At 46.4% G+C, this 21,059-nt stretch overlaps 1 protein-coding gene across 1 annotated transcript in view; it reads left to right on the forward strand.

The window, feature by feature from the left end:
- Nucleotides 1-3,193: 3,193 nt before the first annotated feature.
- The window catches only part of KIF26A (kinesin family member 26A), a 132,393-nt gene continuing 114,527 nt past the window's right edge, over nucleotides 3,194-21,059 (forward strand). The window contains exons 1-2 of the mRNA XM_073349797.2: nucleotides 3,194-3,765; nucleotides 7,544-7,810. Coding sequence (XP_073205898.1) covers nucleotides 3,631-3,765; nucleotides 7,544-7,810 — 402 coding nt within the window. The 5' untranslated portion in view covers nucleotides 3,194-3,630. The remainder of the gene's footprint in view (nucleotides 3,766-7,543; nucleotides 7,811-21,059) is intronic.

Consider the following 21,059-nt stretch of genomic DNA (forward strand, 5'->3'; position numbering starts at 1 on the left):
CGGTAGGATTGAAGACATGGGGGATTGGGCGGTGGGAGGGAAGCGCATTGCCGGTGGGACTCAGGACATGGAGAAAAGGAGGACTTGTGGCACCTTAGAGACTAACCAATTTATTTGAGCATAAGCTTTCGTGAGCTACAGCTCACTTCATCGGATGCATACTGCACTGTTAGCCCATAACTGGAACTCAGGTTCAAGCCTACCCCCCCCCCCTTCTGTCTACACACAGAACCTCACAGGGTGGAGGGTCTGAGCCTAGGTCCCACGGCTCAAACCCTATCGCTTTGCACTATCTATACTTTGCAGCCCCGCTGGACTCATGCTCTGGGAGTCCCCCCAAAGCATTTCACAATCCCACAGGATGACTTTCTTTGTCCTATGGACAGTCAAGTTTCCCCACACTGCACCATGAACAAAGGGCTAGAAGGCCACATTTTGGAAGGCGCTGGGAAGTCTGGGGTATGGGTGGTTGGACTTGGGCCTGACGAATGTAGCATAGATGATGGAGCCACAGGTTGTGACCTAGGATTCAACAATGGATTGCAAGTGAGTGTAGCCTGCCTTAGCAAACCCAGGCTCTGCTAACTTTAGTTCTACCAGCTCCCGGCTTACATTGCAGTGTAGACATACCGGGAGAGGCCAATGGAAGGAGACCTAGGGTGAAATCCTGGCCCTTTTGAAGTCAACAGCATAACTCCTATAGACTTCAATAGGGCTAGGAATTCATCTCTGTTTCCCTGTGGCAGTGAGGACGTGGGGATTGTGGTTATGGCAGTAGGCAAGGGACAGGGGCATGACTCTGGATGGAGGGTGTGGGGCACTGGAGCAGTAGAACTTTGGAAAATTCACTACCCTGCCCCCTAATAAATGTCCAGCAACATTTGTTACCCTTTCAGGGGGTTTAAACTCCCTCCTTCTGCCCTCAATTTACTTAGATTGTAAGATCTTTGGGAGCAGGGACTGTCTCTTTATTTGAGTGTACAGTACCTAATACAGTTGGGGCTGGGACCTCTAGGTGCTAAGCAATACCAACAATTATAAGGTTTATTTATTTATTTCACCCTTCTCATGAAATTGCTTCTCTCTCTTCCCCCATGGAAAACTAGCAATATTGCCCATGCTCATGTTCCCAACAGGAACTTCATCTTCCTTGGGGAATGGGCCCATGTGTTCCTTCCAGACATTTCCCACCAAAACGGGTCCCTAAAAGCATTTGTAAGGAGAGCCAAGGAACCTTGACTGGTGAGAAGTTTGGAATTTCAGGAGGAGTATTTCACAGGGAGAAGGGACCTGAGCCTGGTAGGTCTGAGGACCTGGGGGGATAGGATGGGCTTGGCAGGGGGCTGATTCTGGGTGAGATTGTGGAGGTTGAGAGAGAGGCTAGACTTGGCCTAAAGGCAAGGGATTGATTCTGGGTGGGAGGACTGAGGACGTGTTCTGGGCTGGAGGGGGGGCTTAAGGCTCTGACTCCGGGAGGACTGGCTTGGAATTAATAGTTTCGGAGCCCATTGAACCACCTCAGTGCAACTCTGGAGTCAAACGCCTCCCTGAGGAGGAGAGGCGGTAGGAAACCCCACATGGTGGGTTTTTCCTTTCCCCAGACACGTTTGACTATTTTGTCCTCATTCAAATTTCCATCCCGCGCCTGCCTCTGGATCCCAGATTCCATAGCCATTATACAAGCCGCTGCATTCATTGGCTGCTGCTGCTGTCTAAAACAGTGATTTTCAAGCTATGGTCTGGGGGGGTCCGCAGACTATGTCTAAGATTCCCAAAGGCGCCCCCCATTCGAAATATTTTAGGGTTCCACAAATGGAAAAAAAATTGAAAACCATTGGTCTAAAATATATGCTTTTTAATCAGCTGGAAGCCTGAAATGGGAGACCCTGTATATTTTGGGGGTAACCAAGAGCCAGGATGCTTTTTAGTGCCATTTCCTTTGGCAAAACTTTTGTTTATACTAGCAATTGATTAAACCCGGCAGGACCCAGGGTAGATCCGGTGTCCTATGGCTTGGCAGATGTGTGAGCTCTTACACAAGGAATCACTTTAGGCAGGCGCAGCTCAGTGTAAACAGGGCATCACTGGACTGGAGACTGGTTCTAGCATTCATAGGAAGGTGTCAAGAGTGTAATTTTTTTTTGGGGGGGGGAGAGAAAAGCAGAGGGGTGGCAGTTTGGATCCCTTACGGAATCCCGCCTCTGCGAAGGCGTGAATCTCAGGACTGCGCTGCTGCTCCTAAATACTAGAAATTAAAGGCGCGTAGACAAGGCTGAGCTCGGCGACTGTGGTCCCCCTGCATAGTTTATTCTGCTCACTCGCGCTGGAGACACGCCGAAGCGGGGACAACGCTTTGGGAGTTGTTTGCTTAGGAGGAGAAGTACAGGGAAGGGGATTAATGCGCTGCCTAGCGCCCCTGCCCCCTTGGCCGCTCGCTCTCGCCGCCGCGCGCCGGGGCGCTGCCTGTCCGCCCGGCACCGCAGGCTGATGTCACCGTGGCTGCGAGCCCCGGCGGGATTGGCTCGGGCAAGGCGTGGAGGGGGCGCGGGGCTCCTGCAGCGCCAGGCAGCGGCGGCAGCAGCCCGCGCAGCTCCGGCAGGCAGGGGAGCTAGGCTGGCTCTCGGTGAGACCCACCCCGCCGGCAATTAGCCTCACTTTTTATACGGCTCCCATGTAGGCAGGGCACCCAGGCAGCCGTGCCAAGGCAGCTCTAGGCCGGCCTCCCGCCCTCCTCCCTTCCCTCCCTGCAGGCGACGTTTCAGGAGGAAGCCACCAAATGCAAAAGCTCTGCCTCCAACTTTCCTCGTTAGCAGCAAAGCCGGGGGGTGGCGGTGCGGGGAGCTGCGGGGAGTACCCTGGCTGCACCCCCGGAGTCAGATTTAGGGGCGGGCGGGGGGAGCCTGCAGGGTTTCCACGTGTCCTCTGGGTCTGCTGGACAGGGCTTCGGAGAGCCAGAGAGGCCGAGGGGGGATGCATCTGCCACCGCTTGCCACTGAAGTCGCTCTGAAGGCAGCAGGCACGCGTCTGTGGCGGAGGAGAGGCGCTCGCCCCTTCAGCCCAGCCATTAGAGACCCGTTCCTCGCCCCCGATGAGGAGCGGAGCCAGCTGCTTGTGTGTCTCGGGCTCTCTGGTTAATAACAAGCTTTTAGGGGAGCGGTAGCCCCGGCTGGAAAAGTATTTCCTCGGGCGTTTCCCTTCATCCCTTGCTAACTGTCATCACAGACTTCACAGGCAGCCCTGCCTTCCTGGCACTCCCCCGGTGAAATCACCAGTGCATGGGGGAGGCAGGAGAGAGGCGCTCCGGGTCAACGGCAAGGGCATCCTCAGACGAGCCCGATGCGGGCTGGGCGCTGATGGCCGGCAGGAGCGAAGCAGGGGACAGAGGGGAAGAGGCTGCGGCTCTGATGGGACGCTGAGCGGAGCTGCTGCTGCTTGCCCGCGGGAGGAGCCCAGCAGACCAGGTGCGCTAGAGGGGGAAATAAAAAGGAGCGAGAGATATTGGTGGGTTTGCTGCCTGGCTACTGGCTCCCTAACCCCCAGCCCTGCGCAGCGTGCCAGTATGAAGGAGTAACTCGCACTCAGCGTGGTTCTTGGCCATCGCTCAGGGAGCCGGATATTTCAAACCAAACGATGGCTTTTCAAAAATCACCCGATCCCTCCAGCGCCACCAGGAAAAACCCCAGCCTGCTGGAGATAGGCGCTCTCTGCCTGGACTCGGACATCATCTTCGGCTTCACCAGCCACCTGCTGCGGAGGAAAGGCAAGGTAAGAGAGACCACCGCGGCTGGGGGTTGTTGGGACAGGAAAGCGCTCGGGGCCAGGGGCAGCAGTGGGCGAGTTGGGTTTGGCTGCAAGCACCGATTTTCGCCCCGTTGTAGACCGAAGCTAAAAGAAAACTTGGTAGGGTTTAAGTGTCTCCTAGTTCCTACGTATAAAGTAAATTCCGAAACGTGCAACGAGCCCACGTGCAGTTTCAGCACCACGAACAGTCCAGGCTGCACAATAAAAGTCCAGCAATTAAATCCGGGAAAGACACCGCTGCTTAGAAACACCCTTCCCAGGGCTCCTCTATGACCGTCTCAATGGCAAACGCGCGGAATACAGCAAAGCCACTGAATGATCCTTTCTGAAAGGGATCCGGGCGGCTCCCTCGGATCACCTTGCTTAAAGCGTGGAGCGGTTGGCTTCAATCTACAGGAAACCTTCGAAATGGGGGTGTCTTAGAAATACCTGTGTCTATCCAAAGTGTTTTTAAAAAAGCACCTGATTAGTTCTAGCAGCATGACTCGAAGCGCAGAACCGGAGCTGGAACCAGGGCCCACTCCCCCTTTCCAGCTGCAATCCAGCCCGACACTGTGAGTCGAAGGAGGCTTTTGCAGCCATTACTCAGACGCATGAAATATTTAAGCAAGTTTCTGAAGACCTGCAGAGCGCATTGAGTAGACACGGTAAGGAGACCGGGCACAGCACTCAGAATCATGCGTGTGTCTTTGTCTCCTCTGCCCCCAGGTTAATGCCAGGGACAAGGTACTAATGAAGCGTTCCCAGCTGTGCACAGTGCAGCGCCCCGGCAGCAGGGCAGCTAAAGGTTCGCAAGGGCGGGCTGCTTGGGGGCCAAAGGCATTGAAGTTTGCCATGGGCATCCCTGAGGCTGTGAGTGGCCAGATGGGCTAGTTACAGTGGAGGGTCTCCGGCCAGGATCTTTAACGGCTGCTGTAAATTAGGCCTGGAGAGTCACATTTTCCGATTTCACCAGCCTCCCCTGATGGATGCATTGTTTGGCTTGTGCGCGTTTGCGATTTGCGCGCATAAACTCCGCGGGGGACCTCGCCTGCAGCAGGAGATGATGGGGAATGGCGGTCATCAGAGGCACATGGAGAGATGCTGGGCTCCCACCGGGAACAAGAGCTTTGCAGAGCTGCCTAGTGCACGCGTGAGCCAGCTGGGGCGCCGGAGCTCGCAGGGGAACCGCTGCCGCCCAAGAGAGTCTGGGGAGGTGGCGCATCAAGCGGAGCGTAAGGGAGCTAGCGCGCAGTCGACAGAGTTCAGAGCCATTAAGCGTGCATTTAATAGCTTTCATTACGGATTAAGCGTCTGGGATAAGTCTGCCTGGTAAAGGCAGTCTCCCTGATGAGGCGACACGCATTATAGCGCACCCTGATCATTGCTTGAGCGCCTGAAAATCCAGGTGCAAATCTCCGGGAGCTAAAGAGCGATTAAAGTCACGCGGCCAAAGAGACTTTCCATTTAAAGACCTTTTATCGGCAGCCCGCATTCCGGGCTGTGGCTCTTCACTCACCTGTGTCCAAAAGTGAGCTGCAAGAGGCGCAGCGCGTTATTATTATAACCATACTGAGTCAAACACAAATCGCGCGAGTGTAATGCTGGTACATATCGTTGTCCTGTATTTAATGGGGATTATGTGTGCGCAGAGGGGAACCGAAGGTTTCCAACCTGCCTGCCCAAAGTCAAATGCACGCATGCGAGGCAGTCTAGCGGCTCTGCAATGAGGCACACTAAAGAAACCACTTGTGGCTGTGTGTTTCCGGAGTGAACCCCCTCCGCCCCTTCTAAGTGGGTCTGGGGAGCGCAGAGTGAGAGCGTGTAGACTGAATTCGCGGGGGACCTGTGCAAGCACATGGCCAAGTCTCTGCCACCAAAGTGCGGAGTAGCACGGGGCCAGCAGATGGCGCTCCAATCACAGGGACCGCTCTGAGCCTGCAACCAGAGACCAGAGTATATTGCCCCAGCCCTCGCGGTTGCTTCATTCAGGTACTTATGCACTGGAAGGGCTCAGACTATCCGGTGCGAGAGCAGTAGCTGGACAGGGCAAGCAGGTCTCAGACACATAAATAGCAAAGACCCAAGCCACGCAACTACCCTGCCTGCGAGAGTGAAGTCACTGCCCGTCACACTCTTGCAGGTGTAAAACGCATCCAGATCCTCTCCGCGGGTCAGAACAGAACCGGCGGGATCTTTGTTGTCCGGGGGGGGGGGGAGCGTAGCAATCAGGGGCAAGGAAGGGTTCCACCCGTCTGCCTGCAACACAAGTGCTAAGGCCAGGAGGCGGAACGGCAGCCAGGGAGACAATTAGCTGAGGAACGGGGATTTCTCCACCTGTCGGGTCAGCTGTCACATGCACATTCCTAAAGAGCTGATGGGAGCGGGCGGAGCGGTACACAGACTCCAGCGTGTGTGTGTGAGGGGCGAGAGCGCGGAGAGTCACCTGTGCAAGGTGCGCGAGGCTCTCAAACGCCACCCGAGCACACGTGGCTGGGGCCAGGCACCGAGCTGCATCGGGAGAGATTCCTCGAGCGAGCGAGCTCTCCAGGCACGTGGCATAAAACAAACGGCGAGAGTAACTCAAAGGACGAGCGATGCCTCCTTTCTTGCTAGTTTGAAGTGCAGAGCCCAGGGTTCAACCCCATTTCCTTCGCAGGCACCCTTCCCCCCTCCCATGATGTAGCAGTTTAAAAACCTGATCCTGAGAGCTGTTTGGAAAGTTTGGCTCGGGCTGCCCCATGCACACTCCCAACAAGCAACCCCCTTGTCACTGTTGGGGAAATTTTTATTTGAAGGGGCTCGCGCGGCAGGCACCCCACGAACGCTCCGGAGAGTTTGGAGCCGAACGGAGCCTGCAGGGTCAATGTGGCAAAGAAACGCTCAGACTCTAGCGGCTCCCACCTCGTTCACCCCACCCCACGCGGAGCCCCTCCTCCTCTCGGAGCAGTTTTTCCTAACGCGCTCCAGTGCGCTCGGTCCCTTTCTGCCCCGAGGTGGGGAGCTCACTCCTCCTCCGCCTTCTCCTCCCGCCTGCTCCGCCCGCTGGCTCAGTCCGGGGCTTCTCTCGCGAACTTGCAACCCAAACTTTACTCCTTTGAGTTCCAACAACATGGGAGGAAATATTACGTAGCTCCAGGCCGCCGCCCGCCGCCGCAGCCGCCCTTGCAAGTGGAAACCAAGGAGCCGGACTTTGCAGCCCCCGGTCCCTGGACTTGGCAATGGGCAGGAAGGTCTTTCAGGACAGCTCGGGACTGCGCAGCCCAGTGTAGCTGCAAAGAGCTGGGATCTGGGCGCGCGGGTGGGTCAGGGTCCAGGTGACAAAAACCTGCCTGGTCCGGAACCATGATCCGGGCTGCAGAGAACCCAGGTGGGAGAAGGTGTCTGGGCTCTGAACACCGGGCTGCGGGGGTAAGTTGGGGCGGAACTTTTCAGGGAAGGCCAATGGAGCCTGGTGCAGCGCGCGAGAGGTTTCACCCCTGCCCTGCGCGCGCGGATCCCCCAGGTGCTCGGAGTTTGTTGCTCCTGTGCGCTTGGGAGGCGCGAGGGGACTTTGCACGGGAGGCTGTGCGAGCAGCGTGCGCGGGAGCCGGTCGGTGCACCCGGCCGTGGGTGACAGAGTTGACTTTTTGCACCGGTCCGGCCCGGAGGCTGCTCTTTGCAGGGTTCCCCTCCCAGGCGCAGGGGCCCCTCTTTGCAGGCTGCCCCAGATAACGGGAGCTGCTGGCTCCTTGCACCGTCCTGAGTCCTTCTCTCTTTGCAGATCGCGGAGGGAAGCTCTGGGCGAGAGCCGGCCCCGCTGTCTCTGGAGCTCGCCCCTAGGAAGAGGCTGCCCCCTGCCGCCGATGAGGACCGTTGCGGCAGCCGCCCCGCTCCGGAGGGAGCTGGGGCCGTCTCGCTGGCCGAGCTGGGGCACTTCGAGAGAACCGGGAAAGGAGGATGGTGCAAGAACTGCCAGGTCAAACTGGCCGAACTCAAGAAGCAAGCCGTGAAACTGGCCGCCAGCAGCAGCCCAGCTAACTCCCTGCCGGTAAGCCGGGCCCTTGCCCCCTGCCCGGGCACAGGCTCACGCGGAATGGGGTTGCGCAATCGCATCTGGAGCGCACACAGCTGGAGAGCTGTGGGGCCCTTACCTAGAGCTCTACACTGTGGCCACCCAGTACCTGGCTACAGCTAGATCTTTGTATACTACACAAATCTGCGTGAGGAGGGCTATCTAACACATAGCATGTGTAGAGCTGTGCAGCCAAGGTTCCTGGTACCTGTCTAGAGCTCAGCATCTGCAACTCAGTGCTACTGCTATCTAGCTTTCTGCATAGTACTTTTCTGGGTCTCTGCGCTGTTTTAGAGTAATAGATCTAGCTGCTAGGCTGCAGAGCTAGATCTCTGCATAGTAAATACCTGTGTCTATACATAGTGCAAGTCTAGATCTTTGCATAGTGCTGATCCAGAGCTGCAAGGGGAGTAGAGGGGGCAAAAAACCCTAACTAGTTTTAAGACTGAGCTTGATAAGTATATGGAAGGGATGGTATGGTAGGATTGCTTTACAGCAGCACGTGGCCCATCTGAGACTGCTAGTGGCAAATATCCCTAACAGCTGGAGATGAGACTCTAGATGGAGAAGGCTCTGAGTTACTACAATGAATTCTTTCCCAGCTGTCAGGCTGGTGGGTCTAATATATTTGGGGTCAGGAAGGAATTTCCCCTCAGGTCAGATTGGCAGAGACCCTGCAGGTTTTCACCTTCCTCTGCTGTGTGGGGCACTGGTTGCTTGCTGATTTAAACTAGAGTAAATGGTGGATTCTCTGTAACTTGAAGTCTGTAAATCATGATTTGAGGACTTCAATAACTCAGCTGGAGGTTATGGGTCTATTACAGGAGTGTGTGTGGGGGGGAGGAGGTTCTGTGGTCTGCAATGTGCAGGAGGTCAGACTAGATGATCACAATGTTTCCTACTGGCCTCAAAGTCTACAAGTCTATGAGTACAGATCTAGGGCTCTATATAGTATACATCTAGATCACTCTATGTCTGTACTATTTTGCATGTGATTTGATTATAACATGAGTGATTTCAGTACTAAAAATGGTTAAAAACATTTCAAAGACTTCAGATTTCAAACTCTTCTTTAGCACAATGAAATTGCAGCCATTGTAAACTCACCCAGTACATACAAATAGCTGATTGCCAACATTACTTTTTGCTGACAGTGTGAGCTGGAAAGTAGATTAAACATTGTGTGGCATGCAGTCAGGAACACACACTGTATCAGAGATCAAAGTCAGTCCAGACTGTGCAGTCTTTCCTCACACTAAGAACATGAAGTGCCAGAAGTGCCCTTTGTCAAACTTGGTAGAAGTTGGTGTAAGTGGCCTGTGTCTCAGAGCCCCAGTCACATAGTTCTGGAGATAGTCTGAGCTGAAACGGCAACTGTGCTTTACAGGACATTAATTTGTTCTATTGCAAGATCACTAACAATTGGCAGTAGCACTAAAGTGGCACTAACAATTGCTCATTTCATGGAGGCCATAAAATGCTACCGAATGTTAAACTGTGATGTTCCCGATGTGCCTACATATTTCATTCACATAATTTGGAAAGAAAGTTTATGAAGGATGGTTTTGCTGGGCCCTAAATGTCTGGATGCTTGAATACACATCTCTGCTTGGTGGGTTGACTCCTGTTCTTAATCTCACCAGGGCAAATCTTGGTCACATCATATTCTCATGCATTTATGCCTTCTACTAGACATTGATGAATATCTGATAATGAATGAGTGTATAATGCATGAGTTTCTGGGGCTTTCATTTGCCATATGCATTGCTTTACCTATGGGTAGTGTGTTTATCTGCACAGTCGTCGTCTTCCTCTGTGTATATGATATGCATATGTTAGTTGCATTATATTATTAATATGTTCTTCTAGCAAAAGTATGTGAAACATCACTCTTAAAAGCCATTATAAGTAAAAAGCATATACAATCATGACTAGACACATTAACAGATCACAAAGATTAGGTAGTGGGACAACATAGAACAGAAAACCCTAGTAGTTCATTTACAAGGCAGACAAAATGTGTATTACATTTTTGATAGCATTGGAAGTAACATTGTTTTCCAAACAATGCTTATCTGGATGTTTGCAAGAAGGAGGGGAGAGGTCTGCAGAGGAAGCCAAACCCTCTTGACCTTCATTTTCATTCAAAGAGTTCCTGTATGATCTGCAGAATTCCCATTGAATCTAAATATAGTTTTGTTTGGAGGTGCATTGTACTGCAGTGTCAGTATGCAAAGTTCAGATTATAGTACCTTAGGGCTTGATCTAAAGTCCTGTGAAATCAATAGGAGTCTTTCCATTGACTTCAGTGGGCTTTGGATCAAGTCCTTATTTCTTTAGTGTAAAATGTCATGTGCTTTATCTCAACTGAAGGCAGCACTATTGGACCTCCTGTTGTCTGGATCCCCATGAATGGTGAATAGAAGTTTAATTTCCTATTGTTAAGTGTATGTGATATACTGGCTTTAAACGAAGCATACAATGCCTGAATCCTTATTATTCTTATAGGAGTTTCTGCCTTTATTGGAAAGTAATGGGGTCCTATATTTAGATAGAAAAGTGAATGGATCTTTGTCATGGGAAAAAATACATATGCTGGAAAGTCAATGGGTCTTGCCCAGGTGTTCAGGTGAAGAGACCTGTCTCCAAAGGCCTGTTTGTGTGGTCTCATTTGTGTAAGTCTCCGGGGAACCTCCCTGATAAGTACTTGATGATGGGTAAATTAATCCCCCTTTTCTTCAGGGTTCAAAGCATGCACAGGAAAGTAATAATTTAATAGCTGTCGCAGTGTTAAAACCTTGACAAACTTGTTCTTAGAGTAATAGATACAAAGAGTGGTTAGTTTATTGAGTAGAGTATGATAATCTCAAAGAGCTGAAGCTGTAGAGTTACAGGATATTTAATGGTTGAAATTGTATTTTCAAATGCCCACAATACATTTAGTTCAGCAAATAAACTACTTAGTACAGAGGAAGACAACACAATCAACAGCAAGAGTCCCTATTAATTTACTGTACACCAGTGCACTTTGAAGGCAACAGGAGATAATGGTCAATGGTCCCGATCCTCAGCTGGTGTAATCTGGCATTACTCTGAAGTCGGTGGAGCTATGTTGATTTACAACAGTTGAGGATCTGAACCAGTGTGTTGGCAGGTTGAGCATTTTATAATGTTTCATAATGTGCTAGCAAGGCAGCTTTTATTTTGCTTTCTTGTTTAATTACATAACAATATTTGAAAAAGCAGCTTCTCTTTCAGACAGTGGCAAGTCCATACATTGAAAATAAAGATAGAACTAATGACAAGGAATTAACATACTATGGGATGAGTAAACACAAGAAGGCTACTTCTTTGAACTTGCTATGTGCTCAAAGGATTTGTGGCCTTTGCCATGATAATTAAGGAATCTTTCAGCACAGATTCAGAAAGGTCTCTATACCTGGTACAGAGGCTCTTTGGGAAGGTGGGTGGGTGGTTTATAGATGAAAGAAGGACATAATTATTGATGAAAGAGGGAAGTTGCATTCTCATACATGGTGCAGCTGATAAGGGTTTGAATTCAAATTAGAGTAAAAAGTCAAAATATTGTTTGCTGTCCAAAGGATGAGTTTCTGTAACCTGCCTTAAAGGATAATAATTGCTTGAGAATACTATGATTAATTTAACTTTGTGCTGCTGCCCTTTGAGTAAAAGGTAACTTAAAATGAGGTTTCAGTGCTAGAGAGATATTCAGTGTCTACTGGTACACATTTGTTGTGTTATCTTTTTAAAGTCCTGAAAGTCCATATATGGACAACTGATAAGAAAAATATTAATCTTAGCCTCAGTTAAAACTCCAGAACCAAGTTCTTAAACAAGAAATTTACTACACTCTACACTATCAATTCCCTTCTTTCTGTGTTTTCTTTACTATTTGATGTCACAATGATACCTGAAAGTGAACTAAGATGTAGTTTTAATCAAGCATGTGTAGAAGCAAGCAAAGTTTAATGTGGAAGTAACACAGATTAGCATTAAATATTGCAGTATCAGTGTCCGTTTACTGGGCCATGTACTTATTCTGTGTAAAAAAATAAAAAAGAATGAGTCTTGGTTTATCTCTAATAAAAAGTTTTGTATTTGTCTGGCAGACTGGATGCCTCAGGGAATTGGTAATGGGATACAGAGTCTTTTACTAATGGCGTTCTGGTTTGAATTGAGACCCGGTTGGTAATGACTGAAAGTTGTTATAATTTGACAGCTGTTTGGTGACCTATAGGAAAATACTTGGTGGTCACAGTCTCGTTCCCATTTGGCAGATATCCTCATCACAAACCACAGCACAACAATTAGCACTAATTGGCATAGTTGTTGGCAGTCACACAAGAGAGGCCAAGGATTGAATGGGCATGTAGATTTAAATAATAATAATAATAATAATAATGCTTAGTGTTTAAAATCTTCACAGCACTTGACAAATGTTAATTAATTAATCCATTCAATGCCCCTGTGAGGTAAGTAAGTCTCATTTCTAAAGAGATGTCAAAGCAGCATATGGACCTCAGAAAGGAGGGAAACAGGCAGAGAGGTTAGTGTTGGCCTACACACAACAGTTATACCTCCTTACTTATACTGGTATAGTTAGAGCAGTACAGTCCCCAAATGTGGATGCAGCTATATAGATGTAAAGGTGCTTTATTCTGTCTGTCTGTCCATCCATCCATCCATCTCCATTCCTGTATGGGAAGAGGGATAAGCTATACTGGGTTAAGACACCATTATGCCAGTATAACTATGTTCACAATAGGCCCGTAGTTATACTGGTATAGTTAACTCTTTCAGTAAAAAATCACTTCACTAGCCCAAATAGTTATATTGGTACAAACTATGTGTTTAGACCAAGCTTAAGTGAGGCCAAGAGCACAGGAAGTGCCAGTTTCAGAGCTGGGACTGAAACTGAGGCATCCTTAGCTCCTTTAATGGTAAGAGTGAGTCACTGGAGAGAGCTGAGTACCAGCTTCTTGTATTCAGCCTCTTGTATTCTCAAGAGGTGGGCTAGCTATATGTTGCACAAGTTACAGTCTGAGTGGCCATGACTGCTCTCTCTAGAGGCGGGAAATATAGTAGTCCAGTATTGAGTTGATGAACATTTGTATCGTGGTTGGTAGGTCCTTGTCTGAAAAGAAAGGCTATAGTCTCCTGACAAGCAGGAGGTGAAGCACATTATCCTGATTACTGTTGATATCTAGTTATCAAGGAACGGTGATGAAACTAAAAATACTCCAAGGCCTCACACTAATTCAGCAAACAGAAGGAGATCCCTTCCACAGAGAGTGTTGTCAGGGTCTTGGCTAGTTCCTCAAAGTTTGTTTTCCCCTTCCTGCTAGTAACTCTTTGGATCTTGCCTGGACTGAGCTCCAGCCAGCTTGGTTTTCATCCAAGTGATTATTTCATGCAGGTATTGTGACACCTTTGTGATAGCATTAGTCATAGAGATGCTGATGACACTCTATTCTTCATATTGGTGACACTAGAACCTGGGGCATCACATGACCTTTCCCAGGGGTTTCACATGTATGCTAAAAAAATAGAGAGGGTACAGGTTTGAAGCTTGGGGGGCTCAGTATGTGAGGGCGCTTGATGACCAGTTGCCCATCATCACTTTGGGTGCTATCAGAGTATGGTCACAACCGCTTAATTCAGTCAGTTTGCCAGGGACAGGAAGCTTGGAGATGGGGTAGTCGTTTGTGAGATCTCTGGCTTCTAGTGTTAGTTTCTGAAATATTGGTTGGACTATTGCATGCTTCAGGGATGTAGGTTAATAGTCTTCTCTGAAGAAGGTTTAAAGGAGGTCATCAGTAGTGGATCCAGGTGAGCTTCCTTGGATTTCACTCATACAATTGAGCTTACCTGGATAAGCAAGGATCCAATTCACATGTGAATGACCCTCACAACTTCTAGTGCCTCTGAGTATGTAAGAGATCTGAACTTCTTAAGGAGGGTGAGGTAGCCCTTGTTCTCTGTTGTGAGTTGGCTTTCTTTCCCTCCATATTCAGTTTATCTTTTGAGCTCTTTAGAATGTGGGGCAGTTGGGTCTGGAATTTGGTGAAGTCAGCTGATCGTTTGGAATGACTTACCAGGCCTTGACTAACCTGTGATTCATCTTTATTTTGCTGTGGGACTATTTTAACCCCGCAAACTGTCCCCGCTGTAATAGTGTTACCACACATTGGGGGAATGGTATGGGGGAAGCTTGTGCTAACACTCTGTACTTACCCGGTGGAGAATAGGGAACTCCAGTTTTGATGTTCCAGTTTTCAGTGCCTTTTATGAGCACTAAATTCCCTTTAAAATGTTTCGTATTTAACATTTCAAAAGATGCCTCAGTGTAGAAGGTGCATCTTTGTTAGTAAATATGAGCTACAGGGCATTTTTTGGATGCATCTTTAATATTTAATTCTGCAACACGGAATCTTGCATAGACTTGGCTGTCGAGTGCTTCAGGCTATGAGATCAGATGCGGTTTTCAGGTACATGTGGAGCCTAATAAAGGGGATAGTGACAATGTCAGATCAAACGTACTGAAATGAGCTACCAGGTAAGCTAGTGTGTCCTCAGCCCTGCAGTAGTCCCCATGCTGTGTAAAAGGCTATGAAAGCTCATGGGACTGAAGCAGGGTTGTAATCAGCTTGCCTAAAACATTTTGGATTGTCAGGCATGCCCTTCTAAAACACAGGTGAGCAGGATTATCATGCAGCGCTGATGCCTGAGGCAATTGGTCGTCTCACAGGGGGATCTGAAATGGGGGAAGTTATGATTCCACAATTAGCTCCTGAGATTGCAGCCTCCTGGGCTGGTGGAGGGTCATTAGTATTGCTCTTGCTCTTTCTTGAGCTAATTTCTTCAACACCCTGGCCTATTAGACAGAAAGGGAGGAAACACATAAACCAGTTAAAAATTGCAGGGGTGTGAAAGAGCATCTGCTCCTAACATCTGAGGTTACTTTGAACCTGTTGAAATATGTAGTATTGTTTTATTGTTTTTGCCAAGAGTTCCACCTACGTGATCCCAACCAACTTCTGACATGTTAATAGCAAGACTGTGGGAGGCAGTGCTCATCTCTCCTGCTGCTGCAGATTGTGACTGATTCTCTTGACTTGACAGTTCAAGACTCTTGGAATGTGGGCTGACAAAATCACCAAGAGATTTTTCTCTACCCAGAGTAGGATCCTCCTCACTTCTTTCTCCATACCCTTGATACACGGACCTCCAACCCCATGGAAATGGCATTATCTGAGTCCAAATCACTCTACCTACTGAGAACACACTGAAACAGGGGAGGGCAAGCTTAAACTGGCCTGCTCTTGAACAGATTTTTCGTATGAAGAGACCACTATTTTACACCATCCTTTCTAGAAGGAAGAAACTTTCTACCTGGATTTGTATACATTTCCTGCATGGAATAATATTTTAGAAAGGCTCTGTTTTCCTTCTTTGAACTGAATTACCTTCATGAGCTAGATCTGGTTGGATGTTACTCAGGTTAAGAGTGAGGGAGGTCTGTGTAATTAAGGTTACCAGGCTCTCTTTTTTTAGTATAGGTGAAAATCTGTGGAACCCAACTTATCATACATACTATCCCCATCCTCTGACCTGGAACCCCTAGTCCTAGAAGGAGTATTCCCTACTTACATTGCCAATGTAGTCGAGAAAAGAATGTACTGATCAAGAAACTTGAGTTCTGTTCCTGCCTCTGCCACGCTCTGTCATCTTTGGGAAGTCACTTAAGTCAGAGTTTTCATATGTGTCTGCTAATTTTATGTGTCTGTTTTTGTGTGCCCAACGTGAGAAAACTAGGACTTTATTTTCAGAGCTTCTAAGCATCCACAGCTCCCACTGAGTTCAAATGAAGGAAGAATGGTCTATGGTTAAGGCACTGGACTGTGACTCAAGAGATCTGGCCTTAATTCTCAGATCTGCCACAGACTTCCTGTGTGAACTTGGGCAAGTCATTTAATCTCTCTGTGCTTCCATTTTCCATCTGTAAAATGGGGACAATAGTCTCTTTTCCTTCCCTTTGTCTGTATTGTCTTTGGGGCAGAAACTGTCTCTTACTATTTTTTGTTTTCAGTGCTTAGCACAAAGGGATCTGACATTAGTTGGGGTATCTAGGTGTATCATAATAAAAATAGTAATTAATAATAAAAACTGGCACCGACAGTGACAATTGGATGCTGCAATAGGGAATTTCTCACTTGCAACTGGGTTGCCAAGTCTGGTAGTTTTAAACTGGGGGTGAGGGTGGGGGCTGTCTAGCTGGGGTCACTGGTTGCAAGTGGGTCACTATCATTTGAAGAGAAAAAATGCTTTAGGAACCGGAAACAAAGCCAGGAACCTTAGGAAATAATCCATTAGAATTGTAAAAATGAGTCTGACTTAAAATAGCTCTGAAACTTGACAGCTAACTAGCAGGGACCCGGCGAATCTGTGGAACAGGAAGTATGGGGTGGTGCAGAGTGTGTCAGGGCCAAGTGGAGCGTGTTTAGGGAACAGATAAGAGCTCAGAAGCATGAGAATGGATTAGAGGTTTAATGATGACATGGTAGTACCTAGAAGATGCTTATCTGTATATTGCAATGGGCTCTTACTCTTGTATCGTTAGATTACTGTATTGATGAACTATGGTGGATCCTTGCCAGATTGCAGAAACTATTGTACTGTTGTATTCATCCAGTAGCAAAGTGATGCTGTTATGGAAATGTACTAAAAACGGGTTATCTTGTTTTTTCTTAATAAAAATGTATTATTAAAAACATGAAAAGAAGAAAATGTTTGTAGAGATGCACAAAATATTGTTTTCAAATGAATATTACCAGCAAGGGGTGTATGTAACTTTGCATAATAACTGATTTTTCTTCTAAGTAAATTAAAATGAATATAAACCGTTGGTGTAAATGTTATTTTAAAAGATGCTCTGGGTGATGCAGTAGCATAAGTGGAATAGTCTGTATTGCAGGGGCTTGTGTTTGAAGGTATAATGCATGCTTTTATTGAACAGCACACACATCAAACTTGTTTAACTTTATGGTTCATACTTAATTATTGTTGACCCAAGACTATAAAACCTTGGACACCATCCTTTCTTTAAAACACATCTGTATCTACACACACACAGACAAGTAGTCCATTTTGACTGACTTTTCTCTAATGTTGAAGTTGCACAAGCTTTAAGGCAGGGGTAGTCAATTATTTTTTGTCAAGATCCAAATTTCTTGGTCAAGGTATACTCAAGGTCCAGACTCTAGAGAAAATAATTAAAACATTACAATAATGATAACAAGTAAATAAAAAGATTTCAGGGTCCGTTCAAAAGCATCTAGCGGTCTGGATTTGTCCCGCAGTCTGCTTATTGACTACCCCTGCTTTAATGTAATAATTAAGAGATGTTCATTTGCATGTAGGAAAAAATGTTTAAATGATATAAACAAAACCATTCATTTTAAACAGCCACATGTTCATGTTCATTTTTGCGTGTTTACTTTTAGCACTTAGAATCAGGCTTTGTTGCTTACATATTGTGCTAATGCAAATTGCATTAATGCTTATGGCAGGATCTGAAGATGTGCCAACACTAAAGGTTAAATATACAGAACTATTCCTCTCCCCATGAATCATGCCTTAAATTCAGGCTTTATTCAGTATTCTTGGAATTTAGTAAACTGATCTGAATTTCTCATTGAGATGGAGGCCAGTATTACCATATGTCGTCAGTACTTGTACAGAATTGATTAGAACACGAGATGGGAGTGGGAAAATGATCAATTTTCATTTAACTCTTAGCAAATCTTCTGCTAACGTTGTTGGGGGATTTTACACTACTCAGTGACTATGACATGAAAGCATTCTGAACAAAACTGAAACTTGATACCTCTATTTAGGGTGAACATTGAAAGGCTCTCAGCATTAACTGTGGAAGCAAAGCATTAGTTCTAGTTTTCACAGCATTCAAAGGATTATGTTTAAAGTGTATCCGATTTTACCACAACATACAAATGTTGAAATGTATTTTGTGCTACCATTAAGGCCAGGTAGAAGACTTGTAGAGTTAATATATTGATCAATACTGATCTCACTGAGAATGGACTGATTTTGCTGGAGTGTTTTAATAGGCATATTCAGTTCATTTTACCCTCTCTTTTTAAGCGTAGAATCATAGAATTATAGCAATAGAAGAGATCTTGAGAAGTCATCTAGTCCAGACCCTTGTGCTGAGGCAGGACTATGTAAACCTAGACCATCCATTGCAGGTGTTTGTCCAACCTAATTCTTAAAAACCTCCAGTGAGGGGGATTCCACAACCTCTCTTGGAAGCCCATTTCAGAGCTTATCTATGCTTATAGTTAGAAAGTTTTTATTAATATCTAACCTAAATTTCCATTGCTGCAGTTTAACCTGATTACGCCCTTATGCTACTTTCAGTGGACTTGGAGAACAATTGGTCACCATCCTCTTTATAACAGCCCTTTACATATTTGAAGACTGTTATCAGGTTCCCCCCTCAGTCTTCTTTTCTGAAGACTAAACATGCCCAGTTTTTTAAACTTTTCCTCATAGGTCAGATTTTCTATATATTTTATCATTTTTATTGCTGTCCTCTGGACTCTCTTCAATTTGTCTGCATCTTCCTTAAAGTGTGGTGCCTAGAACCGGACGCAGTATACCAGGTGAGACCTTGCTAGTGCAGAGTAGAGTGGGACAATTGCCTCTCATTTCTTACATACAATGCTCTTGTTAATACCCCCCAGAATCGTATTAGCAATTTTCTGCAACTATATCACATTATTGATTCATACTCAGTTTGTGATCCACTATAACCCCCAGATCCTCTTCTGCAGTACTACAGTCTAACCAGCTATTCCCCATTTTGTAGCTGCACATTTGATTTTTTCTTCCTAAGTGTGGCACTTTGTACTTCTCTTTATTGAATTTCATCTTGTTGATTTCAGACCAATTCTCCAATTTCTCAAGGATACAGTTTGTCTGATGATGCCCTAGCTTGTGATATTTTATTTACTTGTTATTGATTTTGGGTCTGGATTACACTCCCAATGAGAATTGGAGGGCAATCAGCGTTTCTCATTGTAGGAAACAAGGGTGATGTCATGGTAGGGGGTCTACTACAGACTATCTATCCATGAAGAAGAGGTGGAAGAGTCTTTTTTTTAAACAACTAACAAAATCATCCAAAGCATAGGACTTGGTGGCGGTGGGGGACCTCAACTACTCAGACATCTGTTGGGAAAATAACACAGCAGGGCACAGATTATCCAACAAGTTCTTGGAATGCATTGGAGACAATTTTTTATTTCAGAAGGTGGAGAAAGCTAATAGGGGAGAGGCTGTTCTAGATTTGATTTTGACAAATAGGGAGGAACTGGTCGAGAATTTGAAAGTGGAAGGCAGCTTGAGTGAAAGTGATCATGAAATGGTAGGAGGAAAAACAGCACAATAAAGATAATGGATTTCAAGAAGTCAGACTAGCGTATTCAGGAAGTTGGCTGGTAAGATCCCATAAGAAGCAAGTCTAAAGGAAAAAGCAGTTCAAGAGCGCTGGCAGTTTTTTATTAAGACATTATTAAGGGCACAAGAGCAAACTATCCCACTGCATAGGAAAGATAGGAAGTATGGCAAGAGACCACTTTGGCTTAACCCGAAGATCTTCAATGATCTGAAACTCAAAAAAGAGTCCTACAAAAAGTGGAAACTAGGTTAAATTACAAAGGATGAATATAAACAAATAACACAAGTATGTAGGGACAAAATTAGAAAGGCCAAGGCACAAAATGAGATTAAACTAGCTAGAGGCTTAGGGTTAGTGCGTCTGGTGAAGACATGCTATACCAACGGGAGAGCATCTCCTGTTGACATAGTGCAGTGTAGACACTGCTTTAAGTCGATGTAACTTATGTTGCTCAGGTGGGATGACTTTTACACACCCCTGAGCAACGTAAGTTACATCGAAGTAAGTGGTACTGGAGACAAGCCCATAAAGGGTAACAAGAAAATATTCTACAAATACATTAGAAGCAAGAGGAAGACCAAGGACAGGGCCCACTATTCAATGGGGTGGGGGTGACAATAATAAAAAATGTGGAAATGGCAGAAGTGCCAAATGACTCTCTTGTTTCAGTTTTCACCAAAAAGATAAGTAGCGACTGGACGTCCAACATAGTGAATGCCACTGAAAATGAGGTAGGATCAGAGGCTAAAATAGGGAAGGAACAAGTTCAAAATTACTTAGACAAGTTAGATGTCTTCAAGTCACCAGGGTCTGATGAAGTACCTCCTAGAATATTCAAGGAGCTGACTGAGGAGCCATTAGCGATAATCATTGAGAAGTCTTAGAAAACAGGAGAGATTCCAGAGGACTGGAAAAGGGTAAATACAGTGCCAATCTATAAAAAGGGAAATAAGGACAACCCAGGGAATTACAGACAATCATCTTAACTTCAGTACCCAGAAAGATAATGGAACAAATAATTAAGTAATCAATTTGCAAACATCCAGAAGATAATAAGGTGATAAGTAACAGTCAGCTTGGGTTTGTCAAGATCAACCTAATAGCTTTCTTTGACAGGGTAACAAGCCTTGTGGATGGGGGGAAGCAGTAGATGTGGTATAGCTTGGCTTTAGTAAGTCTTTTGGTACTGTCTTGCATGACCTTCTCATAAACAAACTGGGAAAATACAGCCTAGATGGAGCTAGTATAAGGTGGGTGCATAACTGTTTAGAAAACCATTCCCAGAGAGTAGGTGTCAGTGGTTCACAGTGAAGCTGGAAGAGCATATCAAGTGGGGTCCCACAGGGATCAGTTATGGGTCTGGTTCTGTTCAACATTTTCATCAGTGGTTTAGATAATGGCATAGAGAGTACACTTATAAAGTTTGCAGACGATACCAAGCTGGGAGGAGTTGCAAATGCTTTGGAGGATCGGATTATAATTCAAAATGATCTAGACAAACTGGAGAAATGATCTGAAGTAAATAGGATGAAATTCAGTAAGAACAAATGCAAAGTACTCCACTTAGGAAGGAACAATCAGTTGCATACATACAATATGGGAAATGACTGCCCAGGAAGGAGTACTGGGGAAGGGGATCTGGGGGTCATAGTGGATCACAAGCTAAATAGGAGTCAACAGTGTAATACTGTTGCAAAAAAAGAGAACATCATTCTGGGATGTAAT

This window comes from Lepidochelys kempii, chromosome 6 (assembly GCF_965140285.1).
Source record: "Lepidochelys kempii isolate rLepKem1 chromosome 6, rLepKem1.hap1, whole genome shotgun sequence".
Taxonomy (NCBI): Eukaryota; Metazoa; Chordata; order Testudines; family Cheloniidae; genus Lepidochelys; species Lepidochelys kempii.